Genomic DNA, 24,526 nt, shown 5'->3' with positions numbered 1-24,526 from the left:
CAGAAATTGATGGTTAAAGAGATCATATGTGTTCATATTTTGTGGTGGTGTGAATGATTGACTTAATCACAATTTGAGAAGTGATTTGATTTCTGAAGGGTTTTCCAGTAGTGTTTCTACCTTCTCACACTGCTAAAATAAAAATTCACCCAATCGTGTTGATTTTATAAAATCAATTTATATTTTCAGAATGGGCACTCTTCAATGACCCTCCAATGGTATCACAAATACACTTGCATATTCCAGCAATCGCCTATGTCAGTCATACCCATCCCCTGAGCTCTCATTCTATTGCTCTCAACTTCACAAGCCTCTTGGCTGTGGCTGAATCTCTCATGGAGCCCATATCATGGTCTCTCTGGATCCTCTCCCTCAGCTGTATGTTTACCACCTATTCTCAAAGTTGTCAGCAATTGAGGTTCATTAGCACCCTTGGAACTTGGGTCCACAGGGCATTTTTATCTTCTTCAGAATTTATCCCCATGATTCTCCTCTAGAAAGAGCAATAAAACCTGTGTCACTGTGGCCACACAGAAACAGACTGAATTCTATGGACTTGAACATAATTTCTCAGAATGGAAAGATTAAGGGATTCCTAGCCCATTAAAGCCTTCTCTTTTATATCACTACAGGGTCTTTTAATTTGTCTTGTTTTTCTTTTTTATTCCACTTGTGAAGAACTGTATGTCTCAGGAACTGTGATTTGACTCTGATTTGAATTCACAGAATGAAAGAAAATATACTTCTTTACTATTAAGCCCTCAAGCTTACATTCCACTGAACAGCAAGGTAGAATATGGGTGGAAAGCATAGAAAACATTTAATTGTATACTACCCTGAGACTCATATGGGACATCCCACCTTGGATTTACCTCTTAGGAACAGCAACCTAAATAGCTGTCTGCAGTCATTTAGATTGTCAAGGCTATGAGCACTGTACTTTTTAAAAAATTACTGAAGTTATTATCCTATCAACGTGGATCATGAAATCAACCAATTGTGAAAAATTTGGAAGAACATGAAATACTACTTGCCAAAGATCACAGGTTAGTATAAACAGGGAAGGAAAGGGATACAAGTCAATGTTCAATGTCACCTAGTGCCTCCAAAAACGTGTATGGAATAATGGAGAAATGAACAGGAGAGATTGGTATATGATTAATCTAAGGCATGTACATGTGAATTAGAAGGATCTTTTGTATTTCCTTTGCTTCTTAATCAATAAAAGCTAGACGTGCACAGAGTACACCACTGCCAGGATTTCGTTCCCTGAGGATTACCAGTTTACATGCAAGGGACTCTTATCAAAAACATGAGTGTCCCTTTTATTGGCTTCTGTATGCCAACAATAGAGGAAATAGAGGACATACAAGTTTGATGTCATGATGAGTTGTCATCCTTAGCTGCATTCAAGACTCTTGAAAACTTTGAGCAAAATTCACCCTGAGATCCTGTTGGTGGATCTCTCAAGATCTCTATTCTCAAAGATATATCCCAAATCAGTGCCTGGAGAACTTTGAGTGTGGTGAAGAAATATATAAGAAAATGCTAAATAAATATGATTTAGTGATGCCTGAGCATAATCTGTGTACAGCCTAATCCATTATAATATAAAATGAGATAGCACTGAACCAAAGATCTTGAAGTCCTAAAAGTATGTTACAAATTTATTTTACAAAAGAAGTGGGGGTATAGGAAAAATCAATTTATGACATCAAGATCTTCAGTATTACCTGTGTAGGGAAGTTCCTACAGGTTTCTGAAACAGGAAATTTGGGCATTTGGACAGTAATGGAGATGAGGATCTACAGTCATATAAGGTGAAACATCAAATAGTATAGGGAAAGGAAAGAAAAAAAAGGAAAGCACAGAGAACAGAACCAGATACAGATATTTCTAACAAGAGTACAGAAGTAGTAGAGACGAATAATTAAAGTGATCTAAATGTGGAGATTTCCTAAACATTTCAGAAGAAAAGAGTAGACTAAAAAACATTCTTCTGAAGCTAATTTGTTCTGGAAAGCTTCATCTAATGTACAATAAATAAAAAATAAAAGAGGAAGCCCCTCAGTGAGTTGGGTTGATACAGTTGCTGCAACGATGGGCTCAAGCATAGTAAAGATTGTGAGGACGGCACAGGAGCAGACAATATTTCATTCTGTTGTACATAGGGTCGCTGTGAGTCAGAATGGACTCCATGGCACCTAACAACAACACAATATTAATGTGGAAAAAAGGAGAAATGGAGTCCTTTCTTCTGTGGCACCAGTGGGTAGGTTTGAGCCGCAGCCATTAGGTTAGAAAAATTTTTTTTTTTTGTTGAGTAATTATTCTGTAATATATTTTGTGAGGAGCAATGGTACCACAGTGGTTAAGCACTCAGCTGCTAATCAAATGTTCTGTGGTTCGAACCCACCAACAGCTCTGTGGAAAAAACATGTGGCAGTCAGCTTCTGTAAAATCTGCAGCCTTGGAAATCCTATGGGCAGTACTACTCTGTTCTGTAGGATCACTGTGAGTTAGAATCAACTCGAAGGCAATGGGTTTAATATATTTCGTTAAGTGCCCAGGAATATGTCAACTTGAGGAATTACAAAGAGTTTAGAAATAAGATCACTTGCATAGAAGACTTTGGGGTTCCAAGGAGTCAAGCCCAGTCCAAACGGATACTGATATGGGCCAATTGGATGGAGATTAATAACATGACCTGATTCTGTTGGTTACAATCAGCTTTATCTCTCCCCCTTTGAGAAACTCTTCCGTTGTCATCACTGACCTCACTTTTTCCTTTTAGATCTACTGAAGGTCAACAATGAAAAACCAGACCACATTTACTGAGTTTATCCTATTGGGCCTCACAAATCAACCTGAACTCCAGGTGGTAATATTTATCTTTCTGTTCCTCACCTACATGCTAAGTGTCATAGGGAATCTGACCATCATCGCCCTCACCTTACTAGACCCCCATCTCCAGATGCCCATGTATTTCTTCCTCCGGAATTTCTCCTTCTTAGAAATTTCCTTTACCTCTATTTTTATTCCTAGATTTCTGACCAGCATGGCAACAGGAAATAAAGTCATCAGCTTTGCTGGCTGCTTGACTCAGTATTTTTTTGCTATATTCCTTGGGCCAACAGAGTTTTACCTTCTGGCCTCTATGTCCTATGACCGCTATGTGGCCATCTGCAAACCCCTGCATTACCTGACCATCATGAGCAGCAGAATCTGTATACAACTAGTGTTCTGCTCCTGGCTGGGGGGATTCCTAACCATCTTACCCCCAATCATCCTGATGAGCCACGTGGATTTCTGTGTCACCAATATTCTGAATCACTATTATTGTGACTATGGACCCCTCATGGAGCTCGCCTGCTCAGACACAAATGTCTTAGAACTGATGGTCATCCTCTTGGCAGTTGTGACTTTGGTGGTGACCCTGGTGCTGGTGACACTTTCTTACACATACATTATAAGGACCATTCTGAGGATCCCTTCTGCCCAGCAAAGGACAAAGACCTTTTCCACTTGTTCCTCCCACATGATCGTCATCTCCCTCTCTTATGGCAGCTGCATGTTTATGTATATTAATCCCTCTGCAAAAGAGGTAGGTTCTTTCAACAAAGGAATAGCTGTGCTCATTACTTCAGTTACCCCTTTGTTGAACCCCTTCGTTTATACTCTAAGAAATCAGCAAGTGAAGCAAGCCTTCAAGGATACTGTCAAAAAAATTGTGAAGGTTTAATTTAAAAACTGAATACATTTCAATTAAAAATATGTTTCACTTAATAAATATGTACTGAGTTTCTACTATACTTCAAATGCTGAACTGATCCTTGAGGATAAAAATGCAAAATGCATGTGTCCTAATTTCAAAGAACTTGCAGTCTAGTGTGAAAGAAAAACGTATGAACTATAGATTTGTGTGATACATTTACAATAAATAAATAAAACAATATGGTAAATTTTATTAGAGAGAGGTAAATGAGATCCATAAAAAGAACAATTGGAAAGAATTTACTCTGTTAAGAAAACCAGAAAACGGTTCACTAAAGACTTGAAATTTAAGAGCCAAAACATGTCACCGATTTGGGATAGGAGGAGGATAAGAATTTAGCATGAAAAAGAGAGCCCAGATCATGAAAGTATTTTATCATAAACTACAGAGTTAGTTGGGCATTGGTGAGTGAAAAGATGTTTTAAGAAAGGCAGTGACAGTATCAGCATTGTTTTGAGGGGAACATAGTATTGGCCTTGTTCTTCAACATGGAGTCTGGAGACTATGCTTCCATCTCCGTGTCAAAAGATTTGATTCTCCTCCCCTATTTCATTTACCTTTCAACTACTAGCAATTACAGCATCCATCTTTTCATAACAGGAAAAAAAAAAGGAAAAGATGTACACTCAGTCACTTTTCTCCAAATGGGAAAATATTGCTGAAATTCTCATGATTTTGTCAACTTACATGTCCATTTTCTAGAGAATAAGGTTAGAAGAAGGAGCTCTGTGGCACAGTAGTTAAGTGCTCAGCTGCTATCCGAGAGGTTGGTGGTTCAAACCCACCATCCACTCCAAGAGAGAAAGCTGGGGCAGTCTGCTTTCTTGGAAACACTATGGGGCAGTTCTACTCTGTCCCATAGGGTTGCTATGAGTCAGAATCGACTAGACAGCACCCAGCAACAATGTTAGAAGAGGTTTCTAGAGGCAAGGTTAGAAACTTTCTTCTAGAAAGAGACTACTGTTTCTTTCTTTAGCTGTCATCTTTTTAAGTTAAGGTCATGAGATTGCCTCTTCTCCTTTTCTTCGATAGTTTCTGATTTTTTTTCTTATTGTAGTTTTATTTTCGTATCTTTGCTTCCTTTTCTTAGTGACTAGGAAAGATAAATTCTATTAACTAACTCCATTTTTTTAACTTTTCCCAAAAGCTTTGCTGTAATTTTTAGCATAAATTATAGATACCTGTTTCATAAAGAGAAAAAGAATATAAAGTATCAATAAACTTTTATATATAGAATGTCCCAAATTATGAGGCTTGGCAACCAGCCAGGAATAGACTACTCTATCAAGGTCAACTTAAATTTGAATGGGTGGTGGTAGGGCCTGAACTTCAAAGGAACTAAGGACATTTTGGAAATCTGAGTACTTGTACATAGTTTAGTAATATTCAAATGCATTTTAGGTGTTGGCTATAGTTCAGGGTACAGTTTGGGGAACATCATTTGGTACATTCATATGCTTTAAATGTGGTGATTTGTTGAACAGAATGGCAGGTCTCAGGAATTTAAGGAGCAAATTGAGTTGTCTTATCATGAGAGCAAATTTCTAGAACCAAGGGAAATATTGGAGAATGTATAATTTATATTTAGAATAATTAGAATGTATAATTTTATTTAGAATAAGAGGTCTTTTTTTTTTTTTTATGTAAAGTCACTGCCATTTTGAGTGTCTGGGTTTTCTTTGATGACTAAACCAGAGGTTCGTAATGACTTTCAATTTATTCCAAGTTCACTGACCTACCTTTAAAGTGATAGGGAAATGTTCTTAAGTGGCCACACCTGAATCACTAAGTTCCCCCAACTCTACATTTCTACCAAAACCTGTGATGAACTGGAAGGCAATGCAAAATAGTGGTTAAAAACAGACTTTAGTTCAAATCCCAGATTCTCAACTTTCTACCAGAGTGACTTGGGGAGAGTTACTTCAGCCTTCTAAGAGTCACTTTTCTCAACTCTAATATGGATAATAAGTGTCTACCTTATAGAGTATTTTTTTTAATAACTTTTATTAAGCTTCAAGTGAACGTTTACAAATCCAATCAGTCTGTCACATATAAGTTTACATACATCTCACTCCCTACTCCCACTTGCTCTCCCCCTCTTGAGTCAGCCCTTTCAGTCTCTCCTTTCTTGACAATTTTGCCTGCTTCCCTCTCTCTCTATCCTCCCATCCCCTCTCCAGACAAGAGTTGCCAACACAATCTCAAGTATCCACCTGATATAATTAGCTCACTCTTCATCAGCATCACTCTCCCACCCGCTGACCAGTCCCTTTCATGTCTGATGAGTTGTCTTCGGGGATGGTTCCTGTCCTGTGCCCACAGAAGGTCTGGGGAGCATGGCCGCCGGGATTCCTCTAGTCGCAGTCAGACCATTAAGTTTGGTCTTTTTATGAGAATTTGGGGTCTGTATCCCACTGATCTCCTGCTCCCTCAGGGGTCCTCTGCTGTGCTCCCTGTCAGGGCAGTCATCAATTGTGGCCGGGCACCAACTAGTTCTTCTGGTCTCAGGATGATGTAGGTCTCTGGTTCATGTGGCCCTTTCTGTCTCTTGGGCTCTTAGTTGTCGTGTGGCCTTGGTGTTCTTCATTTTCCTTTGCTCCAGGTGGTTTGAGACCAAGTCATGCATCTTAGATGGCCGCTTGTTAGCATTTAAGACCCCAGACGCCACATTTCAAAGTGGGATGCAGAATGATTTCATAATAGAATTATTTTGCCAATTGACTTAGAAGTCCCCGCAAACCATGTTCCCCAGACCCCCACACTTGCTCCGCTGACCTTTGAAGCATTCATTTTATCCCGGAAACTTCTTTGCTTTTGGTCCAGTCCAATTGAGCTGACCTTCCATGTATTGAGTGTTGTTTTTCCCTTCACCTAAAGCAGTTCTTATCTACTGATTAATCAACAAAAAAAACCTCTCCCACCCTCCCTCCCTCCCCCCCCTCGTAACCACAAAAGTATGTGTTCTTCTCAGGTTTACTATTTCTCAAGATCTTATAATAGTGGTCTTATACAATATTTGTCCTTTTGCCTCTGACTAATTTCGCTCAGCATAATGCCTTCCAGGTTCCTCCATGTTATGAAATGTTTCAGAGATTCGTCACTGTTCTTTATCGATGCGTAGTATTCCATTGTGTGAATATACCACAATTTATTTACCCATTCATCCGTTGATGGACACCTTGGTTGCTTCCAACTTTTTGCTATTGAAAACAGAGCTGCAATAAACATGGGTGTGCATATACCTATTTGTATGAAGGCTCTTGGATCTCTAGGGTATATTCCCAGGAGTGGGATTTCTGGGTTGTATGGTAGTTCTATTTCTAACTGTTTAAGATAACGCCAGATAGATTTCCAAAGTGGTTGTACCATTTTACATTCCCACCAGCAGTGTATGAGAGTTCCAATCTCTCCGCAGCCTCTCCAACATTTATTATTTTGTGTTTTTTGGATTAATGCCAGCCTTGCTGGTGTGAGATGGAATCTCATCGTAGTTTTAATTTGCATTTGTCTAATGGCTAATGATCGAGAGCATTTTCTCATGTATCTGTTGGCTGCCTGAGTATCTTCTTTAGTGAAATGTGTGTTCATATCCTTTGCCCACTTCTTGATTGGGTTGTTTGTCTTTTTGTGGTTGAGTTTTGACAGAACCATGTAGATTTTAGAGATCAGGCGCTGTTCGGAGATGTCATAGCTGAAAATTCTTTCCCAGTCTGTAGGTGGTCTTTTTACTCTTTTGGTGAAGTCTTTAGATGAGCATAGGTGTTTGATTTTTAGGAGCTCCCAGTTATCTGGTTTCTCTTCATCATTTTCGGTAATGTTTTGTATTCTGTTTATACCTTGTATTAGGGCTCCTAGGGTTGTCCCAATTTTTTCTTCCATGATCTTTATCGTTTTAGTCTTTATGTTTAGGTCTTTGATCCACTTGGAGTTAGTTTTTGTGCATGGTGTGAGGTATGGGTCCTGTTTCATTTTTTTGCAAATGGATATCCAGTTATGCCAGCACCATTTGTTAAAAAGGCTATCTTTTCCCCAATTAATTGACACTGGTCTTTGTCAAATATCAGCTGCTCATACGTGGATGCATCTATGTCTGGGTTCTCAATTCTGTTCCATTGGTCTATGTGCCTGTTTTTGTACCAATACCAGGCTGTTTTGACTACTGTGGCTGTATAATAGGTTCTGAAGTCAGGTAAAGTGAGGCCTCCCACTTTCTTCTTCTTTTTCAGTAGTGCTTTTTTGCTTATCCTGGGCTTCTTTCCCTTCCATATGAAATTGGTGATTTGTTTCTCTATCCCCTTAAAATATGACATTGGAATTTGGATCGGAAGTGCGTTAAATGTATAGATGGCTTTTGGTAGAATAGACATTTTTACTACGTTAAGTCTTCCTATCCATGAGCAAGGTATGTTTTTCCACTTAAGTATGTCCTTTTTAATTTCTTGTAGTAGAGCTTTGTAGTTTTCTTTGTATAGGTCTTTTATATCCTTGGTAAGATTTATTCCTAAGTATCTTATCTTCTTGGGGGCTATTGTGAATGGTATTGATTTGGTGATTTCCTCTTCGGTGTTCTTTTTGTTGATGTAGAGGAATCCAAGTGATTTTTGTATGTTTATTTTATAACCTGAGACTCTGCCAAACTCTTCTATTAGTTTCAGTAGTTTTCTGGAGGATTCCTTAGGGTTTTCTGTGTATATAATCATGTCATCTGCAAATAGTGATAACTTTACTTCTTCCTTGCCAATCCGGATACCTTTTATTTCTTTGTCTAACCTAATTGCCCTGGCTAGGACTTCTAGCACGATGTCAAATAAGAGCGGTGATAAAGGGCATCCTTGTTTGGTTCCCGTTCTCAAGGGAAATGCTTTCAGGTTCTCTCCATTTAGAGTGATATTGGCTGTTGGCTTTGCATAGATGCCCTTTATTATGTTGAGGAATTTTCCTTCAATTCCTATTTTGGTAAGAGTTTTTTATCATAAATGGGTGTTGGACTTTGTCAAATGCCTTTTCTGCATCAATTGATAAGATCATGTGGTTTTTGTCTTTTGTTTTATTTATGTGATGGATTACATTAATGGTTTTTCTGATATTAAACCAGCCTTGCATACCTGGTATAAATCCCACTTGATCAGGGTGAATTATTTTTTTGATGTGTTGTTGGATTCTATTGGCTAGAATTTTGTTGAGGATTTTTGCATCAATGCTCATGAGGGATATAGGTCTATAATTTTCTTTTTTTGTAATGTCTTTACCTGGTTTTGGTATCAGGGAGATGGTGGCTTCATAGAATGAGTTGGGTAGTATTCCGTCATTTTCTATGCTTTGGAATACCTTCAGAAGTAGTGGTGTTAACTCTTCTCTGAAAGTTTGGTAGAACTCTGCAGTGAAGCCATCTGGGCCAGGGCTTTTTTTTGTTGGGAGTTTTTTGATTACCGTTTCAATCCCTTTTTTTGTTATGGGTCTATTTAGTTGTTCTACTTCTGAATGTGTTAGTTTAGGTAGGTAGTGTTTTTTCAGGAATTCATCCATTTCTTCTAGGTTTTCAAATTTGTTAGAGTACAATTTTTTGTAATAATCTGAAATGATTCCTTTAATTTCATTTGGTTCTGTTGTGATGTGGTCCTTTTCGTTTCTTATTTGGGTTATTTGTTTCCTTTCCTGTATTTCTTTAGTCAGTCTAGCCAATGGTTTATCAATTTTGTTAATTTTTTCAAAGAACCAGCTTTTGGCTTTGTTAATTCTTTCAATTGTTTTTCTGTTCTCTAATTCATTTAGTTCAGCTCTAATTTTTATCATTTGTTTTCTTCTGGTGCCTGATGGATTCTTTTGTTGCTCACTTTCTATTCGTTCAAGTTGTCGGGAGAGTTCTCTGATTTTGGCTCTTTCTTCTTTTTGGATGTGTGCATTTATCAATATAAATTGGCCTCTGAGCACTGCTTTTGCTATGTCCCAGAGGTTTTGATAGGAAGTATTTTCATTCTCATTGCTTTCTATGAATTTCCTTATTCCCTCCTTGATGTCTTCTATAACCCAGTCTTTTTTCAGGAGGGTATTGTTCATTTTCCAAGTATTTGATTTCTTTTCCCTAGTTTTTCTGTTATTGATCTCTAGTTTTATCACCTTGTGGTCTGAGAAGATGCTTTGTAATATTTCGATGTTTTGGACTCTGCAAAGGTTTGTTTTATGACCTAATATGTGGTCTCTTCTAGAGAATGTTCCATGTGCGCTAGAAAAAAAAGTGTATTTTGCAGCAGTTGGGTGGAGAGTTCTGTATAAGTCAATGAGGTCAAGTTGGTTGATTGTTGTAATTAGATCTTCCGTGTCTCTATTGAGCTTCTTACTGGATGTCCTGTCCTTCTCCGAAAGTGGTGTGTTGAAGTCTCCTACTATAATTGTGGAGGTATCTATCTCACTTTTCAATTCTGTTAAAATCTGATTTATGTATCTTGCAGCCCTGTCATTGGGTGCATAAATATTTAATATGGTTATGTCTTCCTGATCAATTGTCCCTTTTATCATTATCTAGTGTCCTTCTTTATCCTTTGTGGTGGATTTAAGTCTAAAGTCTATTTTGTCAGAAATTAATATTGCTACTCCTCTTCTTTTTTGCTTATTGTTTGCTTGATATACTTTTTTCCATCCTTTGAGTTTTAGTTTGTTTGTGTCTCTAAGTCTAAGGTGTGTCTCTTGTAGGCAGCATATAGACGGATCGTGTTTCTTTATCCAGTCTGTGACTCTCTGTCTCTTTATTGGTGCATTTAGTCCGTTTACATTCAGGGTAATTATAGATAAATAAGTTTTTAGTGCTGTCATTTTGATGCCTTTTTCTGTGTGTTCTTGACAATTGCATTTTTCCGCATACTTTTTTGTGCTGAGACGTTTTTCTTAGTAAATTGTGAGATCCTCATTTTCATAGTGTTTGACTTTATGTTTGTTGAGTCGTTACATTTTTCTTGGCTTTTATCTTGAGTTATAGAGTTGTTATACCTTTTTGTGGTTACCTTATTATTTACCCCTATTTTTCTAAGTAAAAACCTAACTTGTATTGTTCTATATCGCCTTGTATCACTCTCCATATGGCAGCTCTATGCCTCCTGTATTTAGTCCCTTTTTTTGATTATTGTGATCTTTTACCTATTGACTTCCATGATTCCCTGTTATGTGTATTTTTTTTTAACTAATCTTAATTTGTTTGTTTTTGTGATTTCCCTATTTGAGTTGATATCAGGACGTTCTGTTTTGTGACCTTGTGTTGTGCTGATATCTGATATTATTGGTTCTCTGCCCAAACAATATCCTTTAGTATTTCTTGTAGCTTTGGTTTGGTTTTTGCAAATTCTCTAAACTTGTGTTTGTCTGTAAATATCTTAATTTCGCCTTCATATTTCAGAGAGAGTTTTGCTGGATATATGATCCTTCGCTGGCAGTTTTTCTCCTTCAGTGTTCTGTATATGTCGTCCCATTCCCTTCTTGCCTGCATGGTTTCTGTTGAGTAGTCTGAACTTATTCTTATTGATTCTCCCTTGAAGGAAACCTTTCTTTTCTCCCTGGCTGCTTTTAAAATTTTCTCTTTATCTTTGGTTTTGGTGAGTTTGATGATAATATGTCTTGGTGTTTTTCTTTTTGGATCAATCTTAAATGGGGTTCGATGAGCGTCTTGGATAGATATCCTTTCGTCTTTCATGATGTCAGGGAAGTTTTCTGTCAGGAGTTCTTCAACTATTTTCTCTGTGTTTTCTGTCCCCCCTCCCTGTTCTGGGACTCCAATCATCCGCAGGTTATCCTTCTTGAGAGAGTCCCACATAATTCTTAGGGTTTCTTCATTTTTTTTAATTCTTTTATCTGATTTTTTTTCAGCTATGTTGGTGTTGATTCCCTGGTCCTCCCGATGTCCCAGTCTGCATTCTAATTGCTCGAGTCTGCTACTCTGACGTCCTATTGCGTTGTCTAATTCTGTAATTTTATTGTTAATCTTTTGGATTTCTACATGTTGTCTCTCTATGGATTCTTGCAACTTATTAATTTTTCCACTATGTTCTTGAATAATCTTTTTGAGTTCTTCAACAGTTTTATCGGTGTGTTCCTTGGCTTTTTCTGCAGTTATCCTAATTTCATTTGTGATATCTTTAAGCATTCTGTAAATTAGTTTTTTATATTCTGTTTCTGATAATTCCAGGATTGTATCTTCATTTGGGAAAGATTTTGATTCTTTTGTTTGGGGGGTTGGAGAAGCTGTCATGGTCTGCTTCTTTAAGTGGTTTGATTTGGATTGTTGTCTCCGAGCCATCACTGGGAAAGTAGTTTTTCCAGAAAATCCGCCAAAAAAAAAAAAATGCTGTCAGACCCCTATCAGAGTTCTCCCTCTGGCTCAGGCTATTCGGATGTTAATGAAGCCGCCTGGGGAGGGTGGGGGCGGGATCAGAGAGATAGGAGAGTAGCACCTCAGAATATAGCCAGAGTTGCTTGTCTTGCTTGGAATGACTATTATATCTGAGATTCCTGCGGGCGCGTCGCCTATGTGTGCTGGCTGTGTGGAGATTGCCCCCGGGGGGTCTGGCCCACTGGAGTCACGGTCAGATCCTCCTCTTCCAGCCCCACGCCCAGCGTCAAGGCTCCCCTACTGGGACAGTGCACTCTCGACTCCAAAATCAGTCACTGCCTCCTGGGGACTTCTCGTCCCTCCAGCCGCGTGGCTGTGCCGCCCCCGCGAACCAGGTGGGCCCCCTCCCGGGGTTAGTTCAGATGGGTGGAGCAGCTCCCCGTGCTTGTGCCGTGACCGAGTGTCCCGGCTGGGACGCTGTTCTCCCCGCTCCATTACCAGTCGCTGCCTCCCAGGGACTTCTATCGGCTGCGTCCCATGCCGCCCGTGCGACCCGGCTGGGCCCCTTCCCGTGGTTAGTTCAGGGGGGTGGAGCAGCTCTCCGTGTTTATGCTGTACCTGCGTCCAGTCCAAATCCTGGCGAGACGGTTCCCTGGCTGGGACGCTGCTCTTCCTGCTCCAAGACCTGTCACTGCCTCCCGGGGACTTCTCCTACCGGCTGCGTCCCACGCCTCCCGCGGAACCGTCTGGTCTCCCTCCCGGGGTTAGTTCAGGGGGGTGGAGCAGCTCTCTGTGCTTGTGCCGTACCTGACTGGTATGCTGGCTCCAGGCTCTGGAAACAATCGCTGCTTCCCCGTATTAGTTCGTTCTCCGTCTCTAAATCTGTGTTTGTTGTTCAGGGTTCGTAGATTGTTATGTATGTGATCGATTCACTTGTTTTTCCGTGTCTTTGTTGTAAGAGGGATCCGAGGTAGCGTCTTCCTAGTCCGCCATCTTGGCTCTGCCCCTTCTAGAGTATTTTTAAATATTAAATGAGTTAATAGATGTAAAATGCTTAAAAGAGAGTCAGTACTTATTAACTGTCTAATAACTGTCATTCATGGTGGTAATATGATTATGGCAAACAATATCCTTTTCAAGGAACTGGACCTTAACTCCAGCTAAGAACACGTATCCAACTGATTAAAAAAAAAACTGATTAGTCTATTATAACTGGGACTATAAAGCGTTTGCCATTCTACTTAAGTCCCCCTACAGCAAGGCCAGCTTATTTTCACTCCTCCTGTGCCCAGTTGCATGCTTAGACAGCCAGACCAATGAAAGCCTTAACCACAATACAAATAAAGCCAATCAGAACACTCGGCAGCAAGATGTTAGGATTAGGCTACTATCTACTCCATGTGTTCTAGATGTCTCTGGGGGTGAGGAGGGTATACAAGTATGCTGAGACAGAGAATAAGGGTCTTAAGTGTAAGTCAAAGTCTATACCAGCAGACAGGTCTTCATATTCTAAGCATTTAGAAATGAACTTGGGGAAGAGTGTAGGGAGGAGATTGCACAAAAAATAAATAAATAAATAAGAAGAAAAGGCATGTCATGCTCTTCTGAAACTATTCATGTAGGGTGACATTATTTTAGTCCAAGTCATAGATGAGCAAAAAAAAAATGAATTTACTGATTCTGTGACTGAGCTACTGGAATGTTCAGTCTCTGTTGTTGTTGTTGTTAGGTGCTGTCGAGTTGGTTCTGACTCATGTCGACCCTATGTACCACAGAACGAAACACTGCCCAGTTCTGTGCCATCCTTACAATCGTTGTTATACTTGAGCCCATCGTTGCAGCCACCGTGTCAATCCATCTCATTGAGGGTCTTCCTTTTTTCTGCTGACCCTGTACTCTGCCAAGCATGATGTCCTTCTCTGGGGACTCATCCCTCCTGACAACATGTCCAATATATGTAAGACACAGCCTCAACATCCTTGCTTCTAAGGACCATTCTGCTTGTACTTCTTCCAAGACAGATTTGTTTGTTCTTTTGGCAGTCCATAGTAGATTCAATATTCTTTGCCAACACCACAATTCAAAAGCATCAATTGTTCCTCAGTCTTCCCTATTCATTGTCCAGCTTTCACATGCATATGATATGATTGAAAATACCATGGCCTGGGTCAGGTGTGCCTTAGTTTTCAAGGTGACATCTTTGCTTTTCAACACTTTAAAGAGGTCCCTTGCAGCCGATTTGCCCAGTGCAATCCATCTTTTGATTTCTTGACTGCTGCTTCCATGGATGTTGATTATGGATCCAAGTAAATTGAAATCCTTGACAACTTCAATCTTTTCTCCATTTATTGAGGTGCAATCCATACTGAAGGCTGTGGTCTTCGATTTTCATCAGTAAGTGGTGCAAGTCCTCTTCACTTTTCCTTGTAGGTGTATGGATTTACCTTATCACTGAGAGTGTTGTACTTCAGAATAGATATTTAAGTGTTCTTTTGGGCAATGAATGCAACGCCACTCCTCTTCAAGTTGTCATTCCCAGTATAGACTATATGATCGTCTGATTCAAAAAGGCCCGTACCAGTCCAGTTGAGCTCAGTAATGCTTAGGATATCGATGTTTATATGTTCCATTTCATTTTTGACGATTTCCAGTTTTCCTAGATTCATACTATACTTGGTACATTCCGCATTCTGATTATTAATGGATGTTTCAGCTGTTTCTTCTCATTTTGAGTTGTTCCACATCAGCAAATGTAGGTCCCCAAAGCTTGACTCCATACATGTCATTAAGGTCCACTCTACTTTCAGGTGGCAGCTCTTCCCCAGTAGTATTTTTAGTGCCTTCCAACCTGAGGGGCTCATCTTCCAGCACTATATCAGACAGTGTCCTGCTGCTATTCAAAAGGTTTTCACTAGCTAATTTTTTCAGAAGTAGACTGCCAGGTCCTTCTCCCTAATCTGTCTTAGTCTGGAAGCTCAGCTAGAACCTGTTTGCCATGGGTGACCTTGCTGGTATTTGAATACCGGTGGCATAGCTTCCAGCATCACAGCAACACACAAGCACCCACAGTATGACAAACTGACAGACTTGTGGAAGCCATACTATATTATAATACAGATAAATATAAATAAATATAAAAAGTAAAAATGAAAATTCAGAAATAGAAAAAGGAAAAGAATAAAATTTAGAGGGGGAAAAAAAGCCAAGCGAAGTAGTAACAAAAAGATGGTTAATAACAGTTCTGCAATGACTTCAGCTCTGTGGCCTGAAGATCAACATCCCTCTTTTTTTTTTTTTTAAATTCACTCAGAAGATAACAAACCAGGGCTTAGGCTTCTACCCACACAATTCACTAGACAGCATAGCTAAAGCCTCCAAGAGATTATGTGCTCAGAAGAAAAAATAATCACCTATCAGAGCAATATATCTACTGCAGAAAAAGAGATTACACACTGGGAAATATATGATATAAAGAAGAATTATTGGAACAGACATATCAAGAATTTAAAATATGTATAATTTCCTCAAAAAGTCAAAGAAAATACTGGTAAAAATCAAATTGAAAAATTATTTTAAAAACTAGGTAAAAATACTGTTGAAAAGTATAATAAATGAAATAGAGAATAAAATAGATGAGACTAATATCAAGAGAGGTAGATCCAAAACAAAAAGAGTGAGCTAGAAGTTGAGGTGTGGTATACTCTTCCATAAAGCAACTGAAAGAATAAACAGACACAGAGAGCCCAAAATCCAAGTGGAGATGCCAAAATAAATCAATATATTGTGAGTCACAGATGGAAAAAAGAAAAAGATAAAGATTTCATTTGACAAGTATCATAGAATGCCATACAGGATAGAAAAGGAAAACACACACCTTACATAATCAGATGTTTAAATGGGATAAAACAAGGCCTCAAAAGGCTTGCCACTCAAAGAACTAATGTGATAATAGTTGAAAGAAATGCCCACATAAGAAGAGAAATAAATCCATAAAAAAAGCCATTACCATCAAGTCAGTTCTCATTCAAGCATGATACAAATAATATGAAACATAAAAAATGATAATATAACTTGTATTGATCATATAAAGTGCATTGTAAAATGCAAAGAAAAAAGAGAAAGAAAAGCTACATCTATAAGTAGAATTAAAATTCTACAAAATATATTCATATGGTGGGGTTGTGAAGGAAGACCAAAGTAACATTAATGAAAAATAAAATACTTTTCATAATCTAAGGAAGAAACACAAAGGTATAAGTTTAAGAAATCAGTAAATGTAAATAAACAAGCATGGGTCTTAAAGTATTTATGATAATAAAACAGAAATAAGTACTAATATACAGTATTTTTTTTTACAAGGACATATGAGTTAAACTCAGTTAAAAAAAAATTCTTCAAATTAGATTAAAAACAAAAAATAAACCCAGCAGTTTGTTGTCTATAAGAAACACACTTAAAACAATAGGATAATAAAAAGTTGAAAATGAAGGAAATTACAGAGATATAATAGGTAAAAGAAAACCAGGTTGGTAATATTAATACCAGGCAAAATAAAAAATACCACAGCAGAAAAGAGATATATATCTACCAATAACATAGCAAGAAATTTATGTTCTCAAATTACATAAAGCAACTGACAGAATTGCAGATAAAACTCAACAAATAACTTAAATTATTTGGAGATTTTTAACACTCCTAACTCAAATTAAGTATTAGGTATAAAGTAAGTAACCCAACACATACATTTTAGTTGAATTTTTAAAAATAAAAGATAAAGAGGAAATCTAAAAAGTAGAAAAGGACACATAACATTCACAGGGGCAACAATAAGAAGCCTGGTTAAGTTCTCAACAGAAACTATGGAAGCCAGAATACAATGAAATGACATTTTGGGGAGGGGGGGCGCCTAGTGGTACAGTGGTTAAGCACTCTGCCATTTACAAAAAGGTCAGCAGTTTGAATCCTCCACTTGCTCCTTGGAAGCTGTATGGGGCAGTTCCTCTCTGTCCTATAGGGTGACTATGAGTAGGAATCAACTCAATGGCATCGGACTTAATTTTTGGTTTTTATAAGGAAAAAAAAAAATTCCAACCTAGAACTCTACACCCAGCAAAAATATCCTTCAAAAATTGAGATAAAATAAAAATGTTCTCAGACAAACAAAATCTTAGAGCATTCATTAGAAGCACACCTGTGTTGTTTGTTGTTAGGTGCCATCCACTTGGTTCTGACTCATAGAGGCTCTATGTACAACAGAAGGAAACTCTGCCTGGTCCTGAGCCATTCTCACAATCCCTGTTATGCTTGAGCTCATTGCTGCTGCCATTGTGTCAATCCATCTCATTGAGTGTCTTCCTCTTTTTTGCTGACTTTACCAAGCATGATGTCCTTCTCCAGGGACTGGTCCCTCCCGATAACATATCCAAACTATGTGAGACAAAGCCTCACCAACTTTCCTTCTAAGGAATATTCTAGCTGTACTTCTTCCAAGACATTTGTTTGGTCTTCTGGCATTCCATGGAATATTCAATATTCTTCACCAACGCCACAATTCAAAGGCATCAATTCTTCTTCAGTCTTCCTTATTCATTTTCCAGCTTTCGCAGGCATGTGAGGTGATTGAAAACACCATGGTTCAGGTCAGGTGCACCTTAGTCCTTAAAATGACAAATTTGCTTTTTAACACTTAAAAACACATCTTTTGCAGCAGATTTACCCAATGCAATGCATCTTTTGATTTCTTGATTGCTGCTTCCATGGATGTTGAGTGTAGATTCAAGTTAAATGAAATCCTTGACAACTTTAACCTTTTCTCCACTTATCTTGATGTTGTTTATTGGTCCAATTGTGAGGATTTTTGTTTTCTTTATGCTGAGGTGTAATTCATGCTGAAAGCTATAGTCTTTGATCTTTATCAATAAATACCTCAAGTCCTCCACACTTTTAGCAAGCAAGGTTGTGTCATCTGCATATGGCAGATTGTTAATGAGTCTTCTTTCAATCTTCATGGCACATACTTGTTCATATAGTCCAGACTCTCAGATTATTTGCTCAGTGTACATATTCAATAAGTATAGTAAAAGAATACAACCCTGACACACACTTTCTTGACTTTAAGCCACACACTATCTGTTCTTTCTCTTCAAAAGACTTCTTCTTGGTCTACGTTCAGGTTCCTCATGAGCACTATTAAGTATTCTGGAATTCCCATTCTTCACAATGTTATTCATAATTTGTTATGATCCACACAGCTGAATGCCTTTGCATAGTCAATAAAACAAAAGTAAACTTCTTTCTGGTATTCTCTGCTTTCAGCCACGATCCAACTGACATCAGCAATGATATTGCTGGTTCCGTGCCCTCTTCTGGATCCGGATTGAATTTCTGGAAGTTTCTTTCAACATACTGCTGCAACTGCTTTTGAATGATCTTCAGCAAAATTTTACTTGCACGTGATATTAATGATATTGTTCGACAATTTCTACATTCTGTTGGATCACCTTTCTTTGGAATGGATACAAATATAGATCTTTTCCAGTGCGTTGCCAGATAGCTGTCTTCCAAATTTCTTGCCATAGATTAGTGAGCACTTTCAGTGCTGCATCCATTTGTTGAAACATCTCAACTGGTATTCCATCAATTCCTGGAGCCTTATTTTTTGCCAATGCCTTCAGTGCAGCTTGTACTTCTTCCTTCAGTATCATCAGTTCTTGATCACAGGCTACTTGTACACCTGTACTGGTATAAATATTAAAGGAGCTTCTTCAAGCTGAAGGATAACCCACATGGAAGCAAAGAAATGTAAATGTAAGAGGAAACAAAGATCATAAGGATTACCTTATCAATATATAGTACTGGTACAATTGGATATCACTATTTTAAAAAATGGTCCTTGATCCCTACCTTAAAATGAAAATTAATTCAAGACAGTTAATAAACCTGAAAGTAAAAGTTAGGAGGAAAAAAAAAGTAAAGTTTAGAAAAGAAAATGGAGGATAATATCATCATCATGACATTGGAGCAGGCAAGGATTTATTAAGATACAAAAGGTATTAATTATAAATTTTTTTAAATACATAAATTTAGGTTCAATAAAATAAAGAACTTCTGATCATGAAAACACACTACCAAGGAAATAAAAATGAAACTCACAAACTGAGATTTTTGCAATACATATATCCAACCATGGACTCATATTCAGAGTATATAAATAATTTCTGTATATCAATAATACAATCCAATTTTTTTATCTCAAAATATTTGAACAGGTATTTACAAAAGATGATAATAAAATCCTAAAAAGTATATGGCTTAAAAAATAGCAATATTAAGTGTTAACAGGGATATAGAACAACTAGAACTCTCATACATTACTGGTAGGAGTGGAGCTCTAATAGTACCTACCAAACATAAATGTGCCCACTGTCTACTCAAGAAAACAAGTTCACATGTCCATCGAAATGAGTACAAAAATGTTAATAGAAATTTTATTTATAAAAGCCAAACACTGAATTCAATCTAAATGATCATCAAGAGGTGTGGAGCCTCTTTGCAAGTTTGGACTTTGGTCCTGGTTCCTGAGAGCCCAGACCACACCTGAGGTCAATGAGTAGGGGCTGACCAAATCAAGAGTGATCACCTTGAGACCCAATATTGACTTAGCCTCAAAACCTCATAAGGTAATTTACCATGGCCACATGGTGAGGCCAATAAAGGTTTGGAAAACAGGAGCTCAGTGCAGCTACCAGGTCGGAAAGAATAAATATTCTGCTCTCGGAAGGGTAGTGCATCCCCTGGGAGCATGGAAGCTCTGCACAGAGACCCCCCACCCCCCAGATGCCACCCTATGCATCTCTTCATTTGTATCCTTTCTGGTTATATAAAAAGGTAGCTGTTAAGGATAGATGCTGCTCCATAAATTCTGCAAGTATTCCAGGAAATTAGCAAACCCACAGGGATGGGAGAGCCAGAAAAGCAGAAGGGTGGATGTTGTACAGACTCCTCAATTTGCAGCCAGCATCCTGGAGTCATGGGAAACCAGCCCTAAATTAGTGGGAGCCAACAGGTCAGAAGGTTGCAGGTGGCATCCCAAAGGGATAGTGGGAAACCATCCTGATTCTGTGCACAGAGGGCACAAGGTTGGGGCATTGTGTGGAACTCCCAAGCATGCAGCTTGCAGCTGGCATATGCCAGTTGGAAAATAACAATAAATAAGGTGAAGATGCTTAAACTCCCATGACAGAATAATGAAGAAAGCTAAGACAAGTGGGCAGGCAAAAATTAATTTATTTTATAAAACCAAGGAAGACACTAGCTGACTATGTTCCCAGGCAGGTATTGATGACCCTACCTTCCTTAAGGCGTTAAGAAATGCATTGATAAGGAGAGAACGGACATCACTGAGAATCTCAATGCTGATTGTCACCTGAGAGCCAATTTTGACAGTAGCAGAAGCTGTAATGGAATGGAAGTCCCTATTGTCAATGGAGATGATAAGATTACAATAAAACAAACACCAGATGGCAGAATTTAAGTGGCACAGACAATGTAGACAAAATTTCTAACTAGCAATAAGACCAGAAGAGTAACCAAGAGAACCTGTCCTGCAGGGATATATGATGAATTCTAATCCATCACAGTGGTCACAGAAGTGAATAGATCACAGCCAAGAAGGATATTGGTTGACTATAACAAAAATTGTACCAAGTGTGAGTGAGGAAAAAGCTGATGGCAGCTGTCACATTGAAAAAATTAAGATACTTCACACAGCCCCCACGTGTCTGTCAGTTTGTTGTACTGTGGGGGCTTGTGTGTTGCTGTGATGCTGGAGGCTATGCCACCAGTATTCAGATACCAGCAGGGTCACCCATGGAGGACAGGTTTCAGCTGAGCTTCCAGACTAAGATGGACTAGGTAGAAGGGCCCGGCAGGCTACTTCTGAAAAGCATTAGCCAGTGAAAACTTTATGAATAGCAGCAGAACATTGTCTGATATAGTGCTGGAAGATGAGCCCCCAGGTTGGAAGGCACTCAAAAGATGATTGGGGAAGAGCTGCCTCCTCAAAGTAGAATCCATCTTAATGACGTAGATGGAGTAAAGCTTTGGAGACCTTCATTTGCTGATGTGGAACAACTCAAAATGAGAGCAAACAGCTGCTAACATCCATTAATAATTGGAACCTGGGATGTATGAAGTATGAATCTAGGAAAATTGGAAATCATCAAAAATGAAATGGAACGCATAAACATGAATATCCTAGGCATTAGTGAGCTGAAATGGACTGGTATTGGCCATTTTGAATCAGACAATCATATAGTCTACTATGCTGGGAATGACAACTTGAAGAGGAATGGTGTTGCATTCATCGTCAAAAATAAAGTTTCAAGATCTACCCTGAAGTACAACGCTGTCAGTGATAGGAAAATATCCAGATGCCTACAAGGAAGACCAGTTAATACGACTATTATTCAAATTTACGCACCAACCACTAGGGCCAAAGATGAAGAAATAGAAGATTTTTATCAGCTGACGCAGTCTGAAATTGATTGAACATGCAATCAAGATGCATTGATAATTACTGGCGATTGGAATGAGAAAGCTGGAAACAAAGAAGGATCAGTAGTTGGAAAATATGGCCTTGGTGATAGAAACAACGCCAGAGACCAAATGATAGAATTTTGCAAGACCAACGACTTCTTCATTGCAAATACCTTCTTTCACCAACATAAACGGAGACTGTACACATGGACCTCGCCAGATGAAACACACAGGAATCAAATTGACTACATCTGTGGAAAGAGATGATGGAAAAGCTCAATAACATCAGTCAGAACAAGGCCAGGGGCCGACTGTGGAACAGACCATCAATTGCTCATATGCAAGTTCAAGCTGAAACTGAAGAAAATCAGAACAAGTCCACGAGAGCCAAAATATGACCTTGAGTATATTCCACCTGAGTTTAGAGACCATCTGAAGAACAGATTTGACACGTTGAACGCTAGCGGCCAAATACCAGACGAGTTGTGGGATGACATCAAGGACATCATGCATGAAGAAAACAAGAGGTCACTGAAAAGACAGGAAAGAAAGAAAAGGCCAAGATGGATGTCAGAGGAGACTCTGAAACTTGCTCTTGAGGGTCAAGCAGCTAAAGCAAAAGGAAGAATTGATGAAATAAAACAACTGAACAAAAGATTTCAAAGGGCCTCTCGAGAAGAAAAAGTGAAGTATTATAATGACATGTACAAAGAGCTGGAGATGGAAAACCAAAAGGGAAGAACACACTAGCCATTTCTCAAGCTGAAACAACTGAAGAAAAAATTCAAGCCTCGAGTTGCAATAGTGAAGGATTCCATGGGGAAAATATTAAATGATGCAGGAAGCATCAAAAGAAGATGGAAGGAATGCACAGAGTCATTATACCAAAAAGAATTAGTCAATATTCAACCATTTCAAGAGGTGGCATATGATTAGGAACCGATGGTACTGAAGGAAGAAGTCCAAGCTGCTCTGAAAGCATTGGTGACAAACAAGGCTCCAGGAATTGATGGAATACCAACTGAGATGTTTCAACAAACAGATGCAGCACTGGAAGTGCTCTCTTATCTATGCCAAGAAATATGGAAGACAGCTTCCTGGCCAACTGATTGGAAGAGATCCATATTTATGCCTATTCTCAAGAAAGGTGATCCATCTGAATGTGGAAATTATAGAACAATGTCATTAATATCACACTCAAGCAAAATTCTGCTGAAGATCATTCAAAAACTGCTGCAGCAGTATATCAACAGGGAACTGCCAGAAATTCAGGCCAGTATCAGAAGAGGATGTGGAACCAGGGATATCACTGCTGATGACAGATGGATCCTGGCTGAAAGCAGAGAATACCAGAAGGATGTTTACCTGTGTTTTATTGACTATGCAAAGGCATTTGGCTGTGTGGAGCATAACAAACTATGGATAACACTGTGAAGAATGGGAATTCCAGAACACTTAATTGTGCTCATGAGGAACCTTTACATAGATCAAGAGGCAGTTGTTCGGACAGAACCAGGGGATACTGATTGGTTTAAAGTCAGGAAAGGTGTGTGTCAGGGTTGTATTCTTTCACCATACCTATTCAATTTGTATGCTAAACAAATAATCTGAGAAGCTGGACTATATGAAGAAGAACGGGACATCAAGATTGGAGGAAGACTCATTAACAACCTGCGTTATGCAGATGACACAACCTTGCTTACTGAAAGTGAAGAGGACTTGAAGCACTTACTAATGAGGATCAAAAACCACAGCCTTCAGTATGGATTGCACCTCAACATAAAGAAAACAAAAATCCTCACAACTGGACCAATGAGCACATCATGATAAACGGAGAAAAGATTGAAGTTGTCAAGGGTTTCATTTTCCTTAGATCCACAATCAACGTCCATGGAAGCAGCAGTCAAGAAACCAAAAGACGCATTGCATTGGGCAAATCTGCTGCAAAGGACCTCTTCAAAGTGTTGAAGAGCAAAGATGTCACCCTGAAGACTAAGGTGCACCTGACCCAAGCCATGGTATTTTCAATTGCATCATATGCATGTGAAAGCTGGACAATGAATAAGGAAGACTGAAGAAGAGTTGATGCCTTTGAATTGTGGTGTTGGTGAAGAATATTGAATATACCATGGACTGCCAAAAGAACTAACAAATCTGTCTTAGAAGAAGTACAACCGGAATGCTCCTTAGAAGCAAGGATGGTGAGACTGCTTCTTACATACTTTGGACATGTTGTCAGGAGGGATGAGTCCCCAGAGAAGGACATCATGCTTGGCAGAGTACAGGGTCAGTGGAAAAGAGGAAGACCCTCAACGAGGTGGATTGACACAGTCGTTGTAACAATGAACTCAAGCATAACAAGGATTGTAAGGATGGCGCAGGACCAGGCAGTGTTTCGTCTGTTGTGCATGGGGTCGCTATGAGTCAGAACCGACTCGATAGCACCTAACAACAACAACAATAACAAAAAACATGATGCAATACTACACAATGACAAAGAACAATGAAGAATCCGTGAAATATCTCACAACATGGATGAATCTGAAGGCCATTATGCTGAGTTTAATAAGTCAGTCACAAAAGAACAAATATTGTATGAGACCACTACTATAAAATTTCAAGAAAAGGTTTACACACAGAAAAAAAAAAATCTTTAATGGTTACGAAAGAGGGGAACGTGGGGAGTAGAGATCACTAACTAGATAGTGGGCCAGTATTAACTTTGGTAAAAGGAACAACTTGAACAAGGCAAAGTCATAAAAGCTTCCTAGACACATCCAAACACCTTGAGGGACCAAGTTACTGGGCTAAGGCCTTGGGACCATGGTCTAGAGGACATCTAGGTCAATTGACAAAACATATTTCATAAAGAAATGTTCTACATTCTACTTTGGTGA

At 38.8% G+C, this 24,526-nt stretch overlaps 1 protein-coding gene across 1 annotated transcript; it reads left to right on the top strand.

Annotated features, from left to right (window-relative positions):
* The first annotated feature begins 2,575 nt into the window (after positions 1 to 2,575).
* Positions 2,576 to 3,742, top strand: LOC100662913 (olfactory receptor 6C4). Its single transcript, XM_003405099.4, has one exon. It carries the CDS (start codon positions 2,813 to 2,815, stop codon positions 3,740 to 3,742), a length of 930 nt encoding a protein of 309 aa, XP_003405147.1. The 5' UTR covers positions 2,576 to 2,812.
* The last annotated feature ends 20,784 nt before the right edge of the window (positions 3,743 to 24,526 follow it).

The sequence above is a fragment of the Loxodonta africana genome, chromosome 4 (assembly GCF_030014295.1).
Source record: "Loxodonta africana isolate mLoxAfr1 chromosome 4, mLoxAfr1.hap2, whole genome shotgun sequence".
Taxonomy (NCBI): domain Eukaryota; kingdom Metazoa; phylum Chordata; class Mammalia; order Proboscidea; family Elephantidae; genus Loxodonta; species Loxodonta africana.
This window is presented reverse-complemented; position numbering and strand designations above follow the sequence as displayed.

Bases quoted from the DNA above. Each gene is read 5' to 3' on its own strand.
- LOC100662913 (XM_003405099.4), top strand. From the start codon at position 2,813: ATGAAAAACCAGACCACATTTACTGAGTTTATCCTATTGGGCCTCACA.